Below are 19,352 nucleotides of genomic sequence, written 5' to 3' on the forward strand. Positions count from 1 at the left end.
TTCGCAAGACTTTATGTTGACAAAGACCAACCAATACTGGTCTCTCAAACATTTTTAATTAGTTATTAAGAAAGTTACCTTTTCTAAGAAATTTCAAACTTTTAAGCAAACGGTTAAAATGCTTCGATTCCTTTTTTGATTTTATTTTAGAATTGATTTTATTTTGTCGAAGTGTATCGAGAGGTAAGATTGAATGAATTCGCAATCGCTTTTAAATTAGTTTAGTGGCATTTAACTTAATCGCCTACAAGGGAGCTAAAATTGTCGGCAACTTGCCGGCGCACCCTATCGCCTTGGTTAACGTTGGTCAAGCGCTCAAAATTGGGCGAACGTGATTCGATTTTGAAGAAGCTGCCTGTGCTGCGATGAACAAGTGTTTTTGCTTAAATAACTTCCCTGCCTAACCCTATGTTCTTCGCCCAACCTGAAGCCCCAAGTACTGCTCGATAGTTGCAATTTGGGAGTGTGTAGTCAAAGCCTGAGCTGCATTCAACGCCGAATAGTGCTGTTGGAAGCCCCTTGGAACTGGTTCGGGAACACTCTTTTATGGTTGGACCATCTGAGCTACATTTAGGCGAGTTTCCAAATAGTAGTTGAACGACGCGTTAGGAAAAATATTCAGATTGACAGAATATTTATCTTCTTATTCATGTTCGACATTAGCTTTCGTCTAATTTTGCTAAGCACGAGCATTACCATCAAGTTTAGATATTTTGTTTTTGGTGCGGAAACTGAGCTGAGAATACTCTTCATCCATAAGTTCTGTATTGATCTAGAGTTTTTCGACTATTATGTGCATACTATCTAATTAGTTCACATATTTCGAACTATGTGAGAACAGCCAGTCTGTGCTGATACAGAACTAGTTCACGTATTGAACTAGACCGAACAACTCTGAAACAGAGCATCCAAATTGAGTTGTGCATCAAGAAAGCGACGAATCCCAGCGGAGGTGGTCCATCGTGATGTCATTCGAGCAAGAAAGAGCCAACCAAGACGTGCAGCCGTTCCTGTTCCCGTTCCCAGCGCCGGTTTATGACTGCACCGCTGCCACCGTCGTTGTCGTCGTCGTCGTCGCCGTCGTCGTGTGTATATGCTTTGCATAAATCTCAATGTCGCCGCCGCTTGTAATTTAATTGCGACGCGGGGCAGCCAATGGCAGCTAATGGCGCCACAACATAGATTCGCAAGACAAGCAACCACCGGACTGCTGGCGATATATCGCGATGCTCTCCATGTGTACAATGAGTGTGCCGAGCATGACTGAGCGATGAGGACACGACCTGCTGGTGCCACAGCTGCATCCACAGCAGCCAATGCCAATGCCTGGCCACAGAGCACGTTTCTCAATGAAATTCCAGTGCGCTCCCAATCGCTGGCAGTACTTCTGTGTGTTCCCGCGTTGTCTCTGACCGGCCATCAATTGAGGCAAGAAAAACAAAGCCCGCTACTTGGGCGGCGGTGGCAGCACGAACTGCGCTCCCGCAACCGCCGCCACCGCCACCAGAAGCAGCGGTTAATTAATTCCGCATGAAATTTAAGGTTTTTATGCCCATCTCTAGTGCATATATGGAGAATCATTGTCGCCGCTCTGCCGGCCCACAACTCCACAGCTCCAAAGCTCCAACTACTCTACTCGCGGCGACATTTGCGACAGTGCGCGTTGTTGCACGTACTCCACTGACTGTCACCGCCCTCGGCTCTCCCCTCTTCACCCTCCAGGTTGGCTAATCAACCGAGAGCAATCTGCCAACTGGACCCGCGCCGCATCAGCCGTCCAAATCAAGTCATTAAGCTCGCCGAGTGCCAAATGGAGCAAATGACGCAGCGACTAGTCCGTATGCGCGCTTTGGGAGTTCGCAGATGCCAGCGCAAAAAAATCTCTCAATTAGTCAAACAATTAAATCAGCAATCGAAACGAAATGAATCCGATTTCATCAAATTAATTCGTACAGCATATTTTTGTTGTTCAATTTCGATATCATACTGAAATGCTTATAAAACCGAAGGTGCTCGGCTGCCACCGAAATTCATTACGATTTCCCACCCACGAATCATTGCTATAACAATGAAGATCGTGAATTGCTGGGATCCGTAAAATATTATGCCCAATAGAAACTTCTGGTCTCAAATATTCGATTTTATCGACTTTATTATTATGTTAAAATAATATTTTGCATAAACAATCTTTTGATTGATAGTGCTGCGATCTATCAGAAGGTAAAGTTTAGTCTCTGTTTAAAAACTTTGAAGCTTTCAAATGGATATATGTAAAATTACAAATTCTATTGAACACTTGAAAACAATGTATTTTTCTTTGTTTTCATATTTAATAAACAATCTTTGCTCGATGGTGCTGCGATCTATCAGAAGGTGAAGTTTAGTTTCTATTGAAAAACTTTGAATCTTTCAAATTGATATAATATTATAAATAGGCATCATTCTTAAATTACAAATTCTATTGAAACCTTGATAACAATGTATTTTTCTTTCTTTTCAGGATCCAGCAACGGTAAGATAATCTTTTTATACAACCAAGAACTTATTTGATTTCGATGCTAAATTGCAATTGCAAATAAAAAGCAATTTACTTGTAGTTCTTAAGAAACAATATTTTTATCGTACAATTACTTGTGTCAATACTCGTGTAAATTCGCTTGTTACACTGGGAACCGGGGTTCCTGCCTCAACGCCGACACAAACAAAAAGTGCTATAAAAGGGATCGCGTCAGGTCATATAAATACATGAACTGTTAAATGTCGCCGAAGGCTTAAACCCAAAATGTGAGGAAAGAAACAAAACTTAATGCGAGTAATATTTTTAAAATACAATAATTTAGCTTAACAACTTAATAACAAAACAAAAGCACTACGCATTGGTCACCTGTTGACCAGACCGGCCTGAGGAAACCGGCCTAGCGATGAAACAACCGCAGGTTTAGGAACAGGAACCTTCTCCCTCTCCCTCTCCTGTAGGGGCGCACGCCGCTCAAGTATGACTTTCCACCTGTCTGGCGAACTTATCGATCGCCACATTGACAAATGAGCCACTCCGCAGTTATGAAACCAATTAAAGGAAGTAGCGAATAACGCTGAAATATTGCGCGATCACTTTAGCAGCTCAATTTTTAGCGATTGGCAATCTTCGAAGCGGCGGCCAGTGAGAATTAATTTGACAGAACACAGCCGCTGCCTGACGACCGATTCCCGGCTGGGCTTATAAATCATGCCGCCGCTAATCAAACATCAAATCCAATTCGCAGTACAATGACCAAATAACGAGACGGACGTTGTTTTGTAGCAGAGCCCGAAACACGCCCGAGCCGCGACTGGGCCTAATTAGAGGCACTGGCTAGTAGGCTAGTAGCCGGGCCGAGCACCTGCCGACGCGGCCTACAGTGCTGCTGGCATCATTAATAATGCGGAGATGTGGCGAGCAGGCAGCAAACCAAGTTGCTCGAATGCATAATAACTACGATTAAAGCAAACAAGGCTCATTGTCGGTTAAATGACAAGTTTTGACAACTTGTGAAACGACAAGCGGCTAGCCAGGGGCCGCTTCATTGACGGCCACGGCGTTGGCGATGGCGACGACGACGACGACGGCAACGGCGACAGCGACACTTAGGGAGGCGGGGAGTCGGAGATACGCGGAGACAGGAGGGCGGGCGAGCGAGCGAGCGAGCAAGCGCACACTCAGAGCACAAGCAGGACACGCAGGGGGCCCTAACTAACGACCCAGTTAAATTAATAATCCGCATAATTGGAGAATTTAACTCGCGACTGAATAACAGGCAAGCAGCCAGCCAAAGATAAAGATAGGACCAGAGAGAAAGACCACTCTTCCACAAGAGGGAGACAGAGAGAGATATATATATAAATATATATACAAGTATGTGGCGACAAAGAGAGCGTGCATTTGCTTTGCGCTTAATATATCATTTAGATTGTTTGCCCAAGATAACAATGTTGCGAGGACTTTAGCTGTCATTACTGTTATTGTTGTTAGTGCTGTTGTTTCAGTTTTACTTTTTTTTTCGTTGTTATCGGAGTTGTTGTCATTATTATTATTATTGTTGTTTGCTGTTGTTTAGTTTGTCAACGTGAACTTAGATGGTATTTGGCCAAGGGGGGCCGTCCAAGGTTGGCGCATTACCCGGAATTGGCTCTTTGGGAATTCAGCCGGTGTTGCCAGCGATTAGGTCAAGCCTACTTATGTCGGGCCATCGTGACGGAAATGTCGTTCCTAATCAATTTGGGTATATCTATTGCTTCGCTTTGCGCCTGGTCTGGTCTGGTCTGGTCTGGTCGTACGTAAATAGAAAATAATTGCTACTGTATCGCACCGGGTCTACTCGTTGGGAACTGACGCACATTTCAGGAATACGTACATATATACATATATTGGTTCTACTTGTATATACAACACCGGTGTAATACCCGAGATAGCCATCGGTATAAATGGCAGTAGCTGCCAATTACAGAACTCAAATGCACACATTGTTGAACCTGTTTATCGGCATTCGAAAAAATTACGCATTTTGAAAATACTAACTGTTCCTGTCCTTCCCAATATACCTACTCTACTTATTTTCCTATGTCAGGATTAAAGACCATTTGAAAATTGAACAATAAGCTGAAAGTGTTTTTCAATAACAATAGTTACTGATTCAAAATGTAATGCTGTGCCGGCAATCCAAAACAATAACAACAAGAAAGGAATGCTAAAGTCGAGCAGGCTCAACTCTTAAATACCCTGTACCACCCCACAAAAAAGTAATTAAATTAATTAATTAATTTAATTAAATTAATTAACTAAATTAATTAAATTAATTAACTAAATATTAACTAATTAAATATAAAATATTCCATGCATGCATACATACATTTACAATTACATCAGAATCGTGTCTATGCGTGTTTGTGTACTTGTACATATGTATGTATGTGTGCATTGAGCCTGGTTATATGGCTATAACTTTCTTTCCGATTATTTTATCATAATGAGACTTGGTATACGGTTATATAATTACTAACCTAATGTGACTACCAAATTTTAGTTCAAAATTCCAAGAATTACGGGAGTTATAGAAAATCGTTAATAGGGGGGGAGTGGGGGGGGGGTGGATCAGAAAAAATGAACAAACTCGTCCTTTCTCGGTCTCAGGAGAATCTGTATACCAAGTTTGGTTATTCTAGCTCTTATACTTTCGGAGATCCTTGCGTTCATACAGACAGACAGACGGACAGACAGACGGACAGACGGACATGGCTATATCGACTCGGCTTGTCATGCTGATCAAGAATATATATACTTTGTGGGGTCTACCAAGCCTCCTTCTGTGTGTTCCATGTGCACTCGCACTAAACTAATATACCCTTGTACCCTTTGGGTACAGGGTATAAAAATCTATTACTTCGTTGTAAAACTATGCTTTTTAAAGTGCTCCAAAAGTAGGGGAAAAATTTAGGCAATCTTAAAAATAAGCCATGAAGCTAATGAAATTACTTTCATATCGGACATTGTTAACATTTGCATCAGGTTAGATTCTGCTTATTAACAGATATTTGCAATAGTTTTAAAAGATATTATTGGGCGAGTTCAGCAGGTCGTAGCATTTGCGATTGTTGATTTGCCTCTGCTGACCGCTTGTGATAACTGTTTTAATAAAATATTCTGATTTTAGTATTTTTGGTCAAAAAGTCACAGCTTCTTAGGTGCAATTTGCCATTTTATATATTTCCGCAAAATTCGGACTATGTAGTGTCAAAAACGAAAAATCTAAATCAGGTAATCATAATATTTTCCCGATTTGTGTTTTGATATTTCGATTGACATTTTTACTTACCGAATCACACATCACAGCGATCGGCAGGTGAAATCAGTAATGATCGATTACAAATCGCAAATCGCTACGACCTGCTGAACGCGCCCAACAACAACACCATTAGAAAAAAAAACACAAATATATAACATTATATAATAAAAAACATAAATAATAAAATGATTGAGCAAGGCGTAATATGGTAATATCAACCTTTTGAAAAATCCATGGAACGAATCAGACTCAGAGCATTGAAGCAAAGGGTTTCTTCGGAAAACGACGACTATTTAAGAAAAGGCGTTCCATGTTAATTATACCCTGTACCCGTAGGGTAAAAAGGGTATATTAGGTTTGTGCAAAGTATGTAACATACAGAAGGAAGCATCTCCGACCCCATAAAGTATATATATTCTTGATCAGCATGACGAGAGAAATCGATCTAGACATGTCCGTCCGTCTGCCCGTCTGTCCGTCCGTCCGTCCGTCTGTCCGTCCGTCTGTCCGTCTGGATGAACGCGAGGATCTCAGAAACTATAAAAGCTAGAATAACCAAAGTTGGCATCCAGATTCTCCTAGATCCGAGTAAGGACGAGTTTATTTTTTTTTTTTAATTTTCCCCTCCTTCCCCCGCTGCAGAATTTTGTCAATAGCGTCCACATTTCAAATGCTACATAAACCAAACTTTGCACACATGATTTGTAAATAAATATCTACTGTTGTTTAATTATTTGTTGTTTTATTCAATTCTGTCGATTCTAAGAAAAGTTATTAGCGAAACAAATTCTCGCCAGTACAACCCCCCCAAACTGCAGCAACAAGTTCGCTCTTCTTCTTCCTCTTTTTGCTGCTGCTTTGGGCGCATATAACTCAGTGACGGAAGTTTAACTGGGTACAGGGTATTACACTGTCGGGCTTGCTCGACTGTAGCGTTCTCTCTTGTTTTTTTTATTATGCTGTTATATTTATAATTTAATTAAACTTGAACGTATCAAAAATATGAGGAGCGTAGAAACACATAGGTGTGATACAAGCACAATTTCTGTTATCCTGGCCTATTTAGCCAACATTCATTTATATTTTATAAGATATATATATTTTTGTGAAAAATACAATTTTTTATCCAATTACATTTATCTAATCTTGGCAAATACTACCAACGGATCTAATGCGACGATAATGACATCGAAACACTGGAAAACGGACCTCATCTCATCGATATGACAGGGCGTAAGTATAGAGTACTAACCACTCTTTAATAGAAAGGCATTTAAACAAAGCAAACACAAATTAAATTCACATTAGTGAGCGATCCCCACATTTAGCTAATGACTATGTTTGTCATGTCGTTTCTACGGCTACTGGCTCTTCCGTTTCATGTCTTGAACAAAATGAAGCGAGATTGTATCTGTGTGACTGTGTCAAGCAGCGAAGGGAACAGAGGCGTGAATCCTGTGATAATCATTGCCAGAGCCCGCTCGCCATTACTATACAAGACAGCCCCAGTTCGGTCCCAAGTCTGCCCATATTTGTGTCTAATGAAAAATGAATGTCGCATTCAGTTGACACTCGTTGAAGTGCGTACAAAGGTCGCAATATTGACGATCCCCGTTACCCCAGGCTCGGTCCTTCAGACGCTCATGGCAGCGAAGGTGAGAAGCCTTAATTACAAGCAGCAAAAGACTTGTTGAACATGAAATGTTCCGTGTCCCGACTATCGATCAAAATGACGGCTACTGCCTGCCATGCCAAAACGTATCTGCTTCTCCAGCTCAGTTGCAGCCAGCACGTGTCTTATCGATGCAATATCAAATTTCGATCAAAACGCCTTCGAGCGACGTCTCCCGTCAAAGCGGCACTCGCAGGCGGCGCTCGGCTTTTGGCGCAAAACGGACAACTCGCACGCAGCGAGCAGTTGCTGTCAGCCCACATTCCACATCCGACTGACCCTTATTATCATATATGAGTATATAGTACTCGTAGTTGGCACCATTAAGTCACTGAGGCACTATTTTTGCGCAGCCAGCTCCTGCTAGCTGCCAGCGACGCAACTAAACTGCATGGCAAGGACATTTGTTATTGCGGCGGCTGTGCAGGCCCGCGTACATCTGCCCGGACAGCCCAGGACAGCGTAATTGCCGTTGAGGCTTGCCAAAATGGTATTAACTTGTTAAGGGTAAATGGCAACAACGCTGCGAGGGCTGTATTTTCAAGTAATTGCAGTCAGAGCCCAACAATTCCTGCTCACAAAACATCACCCTCAGCTGATTTTGTGTTTGCTTTTGTTTAACTGCGAGCAATTAAATGAAATTTAATTAAAAAATTATTACTTTAAAATATTAAATATTTAATTATTAATTTCCACCAACATATATCTTCTTTTCTCTCTTTATTTTGCATACGACTCAACGAAAACAATCATGTCTGAATAATCAGTATGTAAGTATTATTTTGTATATGAACCTATTATCAAGTTTTTCCCGTCTTTGCTGGGCTCAGTATTTTTGCTCACAATTATAAGTTTTTATACCCTGTAACCAAAGTGTGAAAGGGTATACTAGTTTTGTGCGAATGTATGTTACACACCGAAGGAGGTGTGACAGACCCCACCGTTTTTTTTTTAAGAATACTAAAAATAATAATAAAAAAAAAAACGATTCTATGTTATTTGTCCCAGCTACTTATTTCGCTCTAGCAAGCGAGGCTGCAAGCTATTTTAAGTCGTAGCGGTAAAAATTAACGGCACTTTTGGGAAAATTCTTGCTATAAGCAAGAGTTTTTACAACAACAAATATTTTTGACCCAGAGACTTATTTCGCACACCTTCGCCTTCACTTCTGCATGTATGTATTTTTTTTAATTTTTTTTTTTTAAATAATTTTTTTTTTAATTTTCCTTTTTTGTAGAGAGTACAGGGTATTTTACTGTCGGGCTTGCTCGACTATAGCGTTGTATCTTGTACAGTATGATATTTCTCTTCCGACACTCCCTAAAGTTTCTAAAGGAACTGCCAATAGCAAATTACTTTGGTACGTTTCGAAAGCTAAATTTCTGAAAAATAAAAATTATAATATTTTGAAATTAAATTGTGAAATTTCTGATAAATTTAATATAAATATTGTGGGCGCCCTCCTCTGCGATTCTCATACCAGGTACTTGGAAAATCGAGAATAAAATTGTGAAATTTCTGAAGAATTAAATATTATAAATAAATAAAATTGTGGAATTAAATTGTGAAATTTCTGATAAATTAAATTAAAATTTCGTAGCCACCCTCCTCTGCGATTCTCATACCAAGAAAATAACCGCTGGCAAATCGAGAATTACATTGTGAAATTTCTGATAAAATAAATAGTATAAATAAATAATAATATTGTGGAATTAAATTGTGAAATTTCTGAAAAAATAAATAATATAAATAAATAATAATATTGTGGAATTAAATTGTGAAATTTCTGAAAAATAAAATCAAAATACAAATACACCATACGTCATACGTATGTAGTATGATTAAAGATTTGGCAAAGATATTTGTTGAACTTATGCAACTGCAAAACATATAAAGGAGCTTACATATGTACATACATTTGTGTGTATGAATATGCACAAAATATGGGTGTATGTATGTATCTGCATTATAATTATTTCTTCTACTTTAATGACAATTTCCAAGAACATTACCCAGTTTATCTTCTTCCTTAGACTCTAAGGCTTAGAGTATATAACCCAGGTGTAAGTTAAAGTCCCCTACACAGGAAACTTGTGTCCAAATTTTTTCGTACAGAAATGGACTCGACTTGTCATCCTGACATTCCTACATTCGCACAAAACTAGTATACTTTCTTTATAACTTTCTGTGCCACTGACCAATCAAGATTAAATTTAATACTAACCGGATGTATTTGTCGAACGAGTACAAAATTCCAAGAATTACGGAAATTAAGGAAAATCAAATATGGAAAAAAACTCAAAACCTGTAATGACGGTAGTCCTTATCCGTTAGGTACAAGGAAACTTAGTGCCGAATGCCGAACATAACTTCAACACTTCCTGTGATATCAATTATGTGTCAAATAGCGTTTAACTCCACCTATTACTATGCATTTAGAAGTCATATATTTAAGCTAAAGCTTCCATATTTCAGTTATTAAGCATACCTTATAAACTTTGAAAGTTTTTAAACTGCAGAGTAAGGAACTTTATTAAAGTATATTCTTCAAATTCGACCATTTCTGAGATTATTTAAAAAACCATTTACCATAATGCTGAAATACACACGATCAAACGCGTAAAACCGAAGGTAGACAACTCTCTAATTATTTCTGGATGTTTGTGCGCCATACAGACTCCACACTTCCCGCAATGAGCCCCTTAGAACTTCGCAGACTCCTAATTTTAGATTAAAGCCGTCTGGTCGAACAATACAAGCTCGCACTCCTTAAAGATAAACTCGTAAAATGTTGAGCGATCTGGCGCCAGTCCAGCATTCGCACAACAACATCGGCGTGCAGTTACAACCTAAGGAGATGTTCGGAACTCATGTGTTGATCGACATGATGCCTACTTCCCAGACACCCCGCCCACAAGCGCCACCCGATAATTATGTAACGCCCAATCTATTTTGATGCTTGCATAAATGAGAGGTGGCTGCCACATCCAGCCAGATGTTGCATGGCTTGACGCGTCGCGATATGCATCTCACTTCTGGTAATCGCTGGCATCGCCAACAAAGACGCCAAAATGTGTCTTTGAGATTCGGGCTGGCCAGGCAATGTGGCAGGCAATGTGGCAGGCAATGCGCTTATTCACTAACAGGCCTGGTCCGACGCGACATTCTCACCAAATCGGAATCCAGCTGTGTGCAGTTTCTCGACGACACAGCCACTGACAAATATTCCTAAGATCCTTTTATGATCGTGAGGCAAGCGCAGAACAGGAGCATGGACACCACAGCTAGCTAGCTGGCTGGCTGGCTGGCTGGTTGGATGGCTGGTTGGCTGGCTGACAGTGCCGTCGATACACGACCAGCTCCTCAGCGCTTGCACCGCGCCTGGAATTCCCTTACAATGCGTCAAGATGGCATTTGCGCGACCTTGTTCCCTACCTGCAATTGCCACTAACAGCGGATTCCACGCCAACTTGGAGCTCTGCTCCAGAGAGCAAATCGCTCTGTTTGTTTGTGGTGGCAATACAATGCTACAGCCGAACGCGACACAAGAATTTATGGCATTTCACTGTCAAAGGCACAGAATTCCTGTCCCTTGCCACCATTAAAGGAATGGACAATAAATTTAAACGTGCAGACGGACAACGTGCCGTATGTAAAGAGGCTGTGACCGAATCGTGTTGTCGCCGCGACTTCGGCCAGAGTCGCCTCATCGACTGACTGTGCGCGTGAGACGATTTGTAAATGCAAACCAGTCGTCGCATCTGCGTACTGACAGAGTGATAATAATTTTCATTGTCTTACGTCCTTTATCGCTCATTTATTAATCACTGTTCACAAGGTGCAAATCGGCCGAGCGACGACTGCCGCTCAAGGGTTTGCAGAACGACAAATCATTTCTAATTAACTCTCCAATCAAGCAGATAGTAGAGACATAAATGTTTATTTACCATATTTAAAACAGGGGATAAGCAAAAATCATGTTCACTCGATCCAGATCATGCTCTGTACATACGAAAAAAAGAACTTGTTTCTTTTTAAAATCGCATCCAAATTACCCTTTTTATGCTCTCTACCCAAAGGATAAAAGGGTATACTAATTAGCTTAGGGCGAATGTGTATGTAATACAGTATGGCGAAACAAGACGATATAGCCATGGTACATATGTAATATTTAAGAGTTGTTCCCTTCTTGTTTTTATACCCTGTACCCGTAGGGTAAAAAGGGCATATTGAATTTGTGCAAAGTATGTAACAGGCAGAAGGAAGCATCTCCGACCCCATAAAGTATATATATTCTGAATCAGCATGACGAGAGAAATCTATCTAGACATGTCCGTCCGTCTGGATGAGCGCCGGGATATCGGAAACGGCTGAGCTCACATTAAACAAAGTTGGTGTGCGGATGCTCCTAGTCACTCTTGTCACTAGGCACGTATTTATTTTAACACATTTCAAAAGCTACATAAGCTACTTTTTTCAAATTTCATACAAAATGGTCAATTCTAAGAAAGTTTTTAGCGAATCAATTTCACTTTAGTACTACGCCCACTTACTGCAGTATCAAGTTCGCTCTTCTTCTTCTTCTATTTGATTCTGATATAGCCCTTTCAGACCCTGATGCATCAATTGTGCGGGTAGGTTCTGTCCAAAATATTTCCATTTACATTTGAAGAATGTTTATAAGACCTAAGCGTTTTGAAACCGGATGTGACGTCACGACCAAAGGTCAAACGAGATAAGAAAGATCAAACGAGATAAGGGTTTGTTTATATTTGAGAAAGGTCAAATTATTTGATTATTTTTGAGAGAGCTTAAGGTAATATTTGTTTATTTTTGAGAGAGGTCAAATATATTTGTTTATTTTTGAGAGAGAGCAAGATTATATTTGTTTACACAAGATTATATTTGCTTACAAATGAGAGAGCTTAAGATTATATTTGTTGACACAAGATTATATTTGTTTATATTTAAGAGAGCTCAAGATTATATTTGTTTATTTTTGAGAGAGAGCAAGATTATATTTGTTTACACAATATTATATTTGTTTATATTTAAGAGAGCTCAATATTATATTTGTTTACATTGGAGAGAGCTCAAGATTTTATTTGTTTATTTTTGAGAGAGAGCAAGATTATATTTGTTTACACAATATTATATTTGTTTATATTGGAGAGAGCTCAAGATTATATTTGTTTATTTTTGAGAGAGAGCAAGATTATATTTGTTTACACAATATTATATTTGTTTATATTTAAGAGAGCTCAATATTATATTTGTTTATTTTTGAGAGAGAGCAAGATTATATTTGTTTTCATTGGAGAGAGCTCAAGATTTTATTTGTTTATTTTTAAGAGAGAGCGAGATTATATTTGTTTATATTGGAGGATCGGCATTTTTGTTAAAAAAATTTTTTTTTTACATTTCTTTGTTGCTATCCATAATATTTGAGGCTGTACATTTATATGTATGTATGTACATACATATAAATGTACAGCCTCAAATATATGTATGTACATACATATAAATGAACAGCCTCAAATATTTTGGATAGCAACAAAGAAATGTAAAAAAAAAAATTTTTTTGTATGTAGGCATATGTATATATGTGTATAGATGTATATAGTATAATATAAAGACCATATATTTCAAAAATCATAAACAAATATTCAGTGGTTTTGCGTGGGGTCTGAAAGGGATAGGAAGTTTATCTGGGTAGAGGGTATTTCAGCGTCCTCTCTTGTTAAAATATAAATTAACTCTAACGCGAACAAACAGTCTTAAGGATATTTTATACCTTTCTACATCATAATGGATAGCAACTCTAAATAAATCGAAACTTCTTTATAAATGCTTGGCTTTGCGAGATATTTGAGGATGTACTTGTATGTGTGGAGTACAAGCAAATCTGTCTTAGAATGCAAAATTATCTTCTCTCTCAATCACGTTACTCCGGTTTGAGTGTATGGCCAAAAACCTTCACGTAATCAAATTGAAAAAATCAAAAATGTTCCACTTGCCCATCCCCCCCCCCTTTAATCCCAGGTTACCACACCGCTTCTTCCCAATGGGAGCAAAAGCGAAATCGTCGCATTGTCGCCGCTATCGGTGCGCCGATTAGATGGTCTGGCTCGCTGTAAACAGCTTCTGTCCATGGCCATTGCACCTGAAATGCCAAGACAATGGAAGAGATTAAATGCCAGCCAGTGCAGATTAAGATGCAGCGACAGCGGCAAGCGCAAACCCAGCAGTACCGTCGATGCAGCGACTCTCCTGTCCCATCTCATCCCAACCCATCCCATCCCAGTCACATCTCTCACTGCAGAGAGACACCAAACAAATTTCCCTTGAAAAGAATTACATACCAATCGCCACACAGACTATGGGAATTGGCTGCAACTCTATTTGTTGGCTCTGCTCTGCTCTGAGTCTGGGGCCGGGACGGGGCCGGGGACAGGGCTGCTCTTGTCCGTCTTACTGTTGTTGTGGTTCTTACTCGAAAAGTGACCGTCTTTATTGTCAACACATTGCGGGCTCGTTGCATTGCTGCCGCGCAGACAATTCTATAGAAACTCATCTTACACTGCTCGCTCTGGTGGCGATCTTTCAGCTTGGCTTCGGCTATAAGAATCGTTTTACCTTTACTAAATTATTATGTTAACATGAAAATAATTGAGGCAAGAGGCATTTGGCTCCAGCTGCCGCTGCCACTGCCACAGCCACTACTGCTGCTTTGGCCAATTTATTTATATCGCAAAATCTCGCTTGGGTCTGTTTTGGGTTCGCTGCTGGCACGGAGTCGGCGGCACAACGCCTGCAATTGATGGCCGAACAAATAGTTTGCGAAGTGGAGCATATTGGCCCTCCATTAGGAGGGCAACGTGGCAGATATGCTCATGCTGATAGCAAAGTCTACAGCACTGCTCCGTTGTCCTCTATGTTGGGACTAAGAGTTCGGCCTTTCTCCAGACACTTAACGAAACCTTTTGCTTTTCAGACCGCTCTACACTGGGCCGCCAAGCATGGCAATGAGGATGTCGTTAAACTGATTGCCGGCACCTATAAGGCCGATGTGAATGCCAGAACGGTAAGATACTTATTAGGCTATATTAGGCCCATATGTACGTGCCATGTTCTAATATTCCTTCTATTTCATGAACACAATTCGCCATGCCTGCGCTAGAATGGGGTAAGTCAAATTTAAATTTAGACACCTTAAAACCAAAGCCAGATTCCATCTCTGTCGAAAATATTGAACCACTTTTAATAATGCACGAATCGGCCGCCTTATTGCCTTGTCAGTGTGCGTCACATGTCGCAGAACGCAGAACGCACTCTCCTTTAACCCTTCCCGGGAGGCGCACCGCAAGCTGTGACAAATCGTGACGGCCACATCCAATCGTGTCACAATCTACACCCTCCCTCCCCCTCCCTGCCCTGCCCTGCCCTCGTCAAATCCTTTGGCCTGTGCTTGCAAGTTTACAAAATTTTAAATTGAATCGCGCTTTGTTCCTCCGACCAAACGGAATCTCTTAATGTTTCCAAATATCAAATGCAAAACTGAGACAAAGTGAGTTGTCAATCACGGCGAAACTTGTTACATTTGTTCTTGTTGTCGTTATGTTCGTTTTGCAACTGATTTGATACGCTCTCGATGTCTATGTGAGTTGGAAACGCTCTGAATAGCTAACCCTTGCCAACATTCTCAATCCATTCGATTTAATTTGGTTTTAAAAACGACAATAAGGGGCTTTCACGCCTCAGACTCTAGCGCTTAAATATGATTTGGTTTGGCAGATCAACTAACGCCCGAGCAAAGATCTCTAATTTCAAACATGTATTTCCAAAATCAAGACTTCTTAACACAATCGCTAGCGATCCAGTAAAGATCGGCAAGATCGACTTCCGCCTTGAAAGCATAAATCGAGCTCAAGATGCAGTTTCAAATGATTGAACAATCATCTCAAACATATATGTAGATGCTCCGCAGTTATCCTCTAATATGCAAAAGTATTTGTTTCAATTTAATTTTATGCAAATACATCATTATCATTTATTTTCAGGGCTATACACCACTTCATTTAGCGATACAATTTGGAAGAGACAATATATATGAACTCCTTTGGAATGTTTATAGTAAGTAAAACCATTTCGCCATATCTCAGAGATATGTACATGCCTGATCATTACTTATTTATATTACTATTGAGATGAGTACATGATATGCATTTGAAAAAATAGACATAAACATCGTTTAGCACTTCTTAACAATAATGTATTCCATGGTATTGAAAATCCATTACCCAGTAAAAAAGGTTACAGAGTAATCGCAATATTTAAATAAGCATAAAAAGTAGTATGTATTGTACATATTTTAGAGCAGGTACTATGTGTATGTTTGCAACAGTGTTGCCTACTTTTTAGAAGAAAACATAAACTGTTTTTGATAGGTAGAGGAGTAAAATAAAGCTAAAACATATTATAATAAAGCGTAAAAAAGCACTGTGAAATTTTGAGATAAATATGGTTTAAAATAGCAGTGTCATTTGACAATATTGATAACAAATAATAATAAAGCTGGCACTTTTATATTTTTTTCCATAATAATTGGCAAAATTACAAAAAGCGGAAAATATGCCACATGTATTTCTAAAAGGCCATATTACTATAAGTGTGACATTGTATACGAAAAAATTAAGATCAAATAGTTAACAATCAAAATTTATATTACAAAATACGCATTTTAATGAAAACTCCAAATAATTTATAATAAAAATATACCTTCTTCGGTAAACCACACAAAGAAATGTGATCGCCCAACAAATCATGAATAATCGATACATCGATGTTTTTTTATATCCCTAGATACGATAGATACGATGTATAAAAAAGTTTAGGAACTCTATTTTTCTACATAAACGTAAATATGTAAAGAAGATATAAAACAATCGATATATTGATGTAAAGCGCCAATTTTAAACTTGATTTAATATTACAGTTTAAGAGACCCAATTCCCTTAATATTGTATTTTAATAATTACGTATTTTATTAACAACAAATGATCATTTATTAAAATTGTTTTGTGTCCTACAGAGGCCAACCGAGACATTATGGATTGTAGTGGCAACAAGCCGCTGGACTATAGCCTCCAGCGACCGAGTGTATCGGCCTCGACCTGCAGCAGTGAGTATCTCAAACATTTCCCCAGCACGGAACTTAACAACAACTATCACCTTGGGTCTGCACACTATGAGCTCCCTTTGCCCAGCGACTCCGAAAAAGTTACAGGCGGCACGCTCGGCAGCGCCTTGATACGTGGCAAGAAACGCTCCCAACTATGGTACGGTACTGTTAGTGGTGACGGATCGGGTGGAGGGGCTGCCGTGACCCGCTCACAATCCTTATTGGTAACGACGTCATCGCGACGCCCAAAAAAGGCACCCATTCCGTCTCTATTGTTCACGACCGATGCAGAGGAGACTGACCTGGTGCCGTGCGATATTATATCGCCGCCGAACAACAACAATAACAAAGATATGCAATCGCTTACTATTGATGGTAAAGAGCCATTGAATAGCTTTAAGGGCGAAATATCTTCAAAGGATAATTTTGGCACTCTACGTAGCCCCTCTTCCCGACGCAAAAAGAGCTTTCTTCGCAAAACGTTTCGATCCGCTGCCGGCGCTAACCGAGCCACTAAAGATGTTGTTACTAACCCACCCACCGAAAAATAATTCCAGCACTACCTTCCCTAATTACTTGAATTTATTTAATTAAAACCCACGAACTGGGAATTGGCAGTTGTGTATCAATATGTATAGCTTAAGTAATTTTATAACTAACCGCATGTTTCTTTTGTTATTGGCGATTTGGAGAATAAACTTTGAAATACCTTTAAAGTTAAAAACCAACTTACAAATAATCAATGTCCTTACCAGGGGCAGTCAACAGCCAAACTAATATATGTATTTTAGTCACCCGATTTAAACTCTGCTTGAATCCGAAGAACGTATCGCTCGCTTTCAGTTCTTGAACGTCATTTAATACCATGAATACAATCCTTCATCAGAACATTCGACAATTCTTCATAGAGCTTGCCAGCATATCTAATGCATGGGCTTTTCATAATGGCGAATATACATGTACTCTTAAAATCGTACACTCGTGGACAATCAAACCCCATGAAATACTAAATCGTACATGAACTTTGGCATAATCTATAATTGTATCCAATTGTCTAAATTCGGGACTCTCTTTTATTTAATTTCAATCGTTATCACATTTAGAGATTCAAGCGATGCGCTGCACCGGCGGACTCAACGGCAGCTGGAGGCAAGTTGAGAAATTGCACGAATTTGAGCATTTTCAACCGATTTGCATTGATTAATATTTGAGTTCCCCTTGCATATATTGGTTTGATTTGATTTTAATTTCTTTAGCCACGTAATTAAGCAATGTAAAATATACGCGCTTCTTTCTTATTTGCCATACGTATTTGTTATATTTTATTTTTTGCCTTGTTTGGTTTGATGCCTTTGAAATCAAATATTTTGGTAAGTTTCCTATTGTCCTACCTATCAGGAATGTTTCGAATTTCTATTCCCCCTCTTCAAAAATGCACTTAACTTAACTTAATCTACGTATGTATTTGTTATTAAATCGAGATGCAACGGGAAGGATTCGACACATGCCTGATAGTGTTTTCAAATCATCTGCTCATTTATAATGGCGAAAACACTTTTTATAATTTTTATATTGTTTTTGGGCATTTTTTGCATGCACATACATGACATCGACAATATTTTGTTTCAACATATCTTAATAAATAAATAATATATAAGTATTTGTTTGCTCTATGCCCTTTCCAGAAATCAAGGCTCGGAAAAAGCATGCAAGTAAGCCCATCAATTATTGATTTTAAATTGTGATTTATTTATTCAATGTTTTGTGTGATTTTTAGCCGAAAAAGATTCGGGCTTCCTGCGGATTGGTTCCCTGAATGTTCGAGTAAAGAAAACAACCGAAGCGTTCAGCAACTTCTTGGGAGTGGGGAATGGCAATGGCAATGGACAAGCGCCGATGGCAGCTGGCGCTGGCGGGGCTATGGGGGCAGCAAATCCCCATCGCCAGCGGTCTCACCGACACCCTCATCAACATCATCATATTCATCTCACTGGTACGACACGGAATCGACCGCTGGCTCAGAGAGTGACGACGACAACACTATACGGAACAAACAGCCATCTGGGCTCAAGGGCGAGTGTTCCTATTAGCAGCAGTATCTACGATGTGGTTCACAAGTCGTGGGGTTCCGCTGACAATATCACTCGCCGCCCGGAGGATTTAATGCCTCCACCTAAAACGGTAGATCTACTTGCCAAGCGATATAGATCCCCCAAACGATCATCCTATGCCTCAAATACTACCGATTCGCCAAGGGACTCGATCTGCTCGTCCAATTCTAGTTCTAATCTCAATTCAGGCTATAGCAGTATGCCGACAACGCCACATCAGACTCGCGCCCCAATAAGTATAGGCTCTGTGAATGCAGTCGATTCCGATTCAGATAGCGCCTGTGGTTTCGACTCGAATTGGTCGGTCAATGGGCCCAACTCGTTAAGCAGCAACAGCTTGAAATTGAAAAAGTATTAGTTACTTCTTATACCCTGTTTTACATTACATTTACTTACAAAAATGGAAAACATTTCCTCATATACTGTACGGGCTAATTGATTAAATTAATATAATTTTAAAACACTAATACCTACATTTGTATACACAAAGTACAACAAACTATTACAAGTACATGCAGAGATGTATAATTTTATATGTAAGCCCAATAAACGTTTTTAACTCAAGACAT

At 39.5% G+C, this 19,352-nt stretch overlaps 2 protein-coding genes across 2 annotated transcripts in view; both read left to right on the forward strand.

Moving 5' to 3' along the window:
• Positions 1-2,610, forward strand: part of LOC115624511 — a 37,008-nt gene extending 34,398 nt beyond the window's left edge. Inside the window, exon 4 of the mRNA XM_030519223.1 lies at positions 2,501-2,610. Within this exon, the coding sequence (XP_030375083.1) occupies positions 2,501-2,521 (21 nt within the window). The 3' untranslated portion in view covers positions 2,522-2,610. The remainder of the gene's footprint in view (positions 1-2,500) is intronic.
• An 11,907-nt stretch (positions 2,611-14,517) lies between these two features.
• LOC115624512 lies at positions 14,518-19,347 on the forward strand. The gene is made up of 6 exons (XM_030519224.1): positions 14,518-14,575; positions 14,672-14,677; positions 15,552-15,624; positions 16,583-16,672; positions 18,358-18,384; positions 18,450-19,347. Exons 4-6 carry the CDS (start codon positions 16,600-16,602, stop codon positions 19,139-19,141), a joined length of 792 nt encoding a protein of 263 aa, XP_030375084.1. The 5' UTR covers positions 14,518-14,575; positions 14,672-14,677; positions 15,552-15,624; positions 16,583-16,599; the 3' UTR covers positions 19,142-19,347.
• The last annotated feature ends 5 nt before the right edge of the window (positions 19,348-19,352 follow it).

The sequence above is a fragment of the Scaptodrosophila lebanonensis genome, unplaced genomic scaffold, assembly GCF_003285725.1.
Source record: "Scaptodrosophila lebanonensis strain 11010-0011.00,11010-0021.00 unplaced genomic scaffold, SlebRS2 tig00000061-arrow-pilon, whole genome shotgun sequence".
NCBI classification, from domain to species: domain Eukaryota; kingdom Metazoa; phylum Arthropoda; class Insecta; order Diptera; family Drosophilidae; genus Scaptodrosophila; species Scaptodrosophila lebanonensis.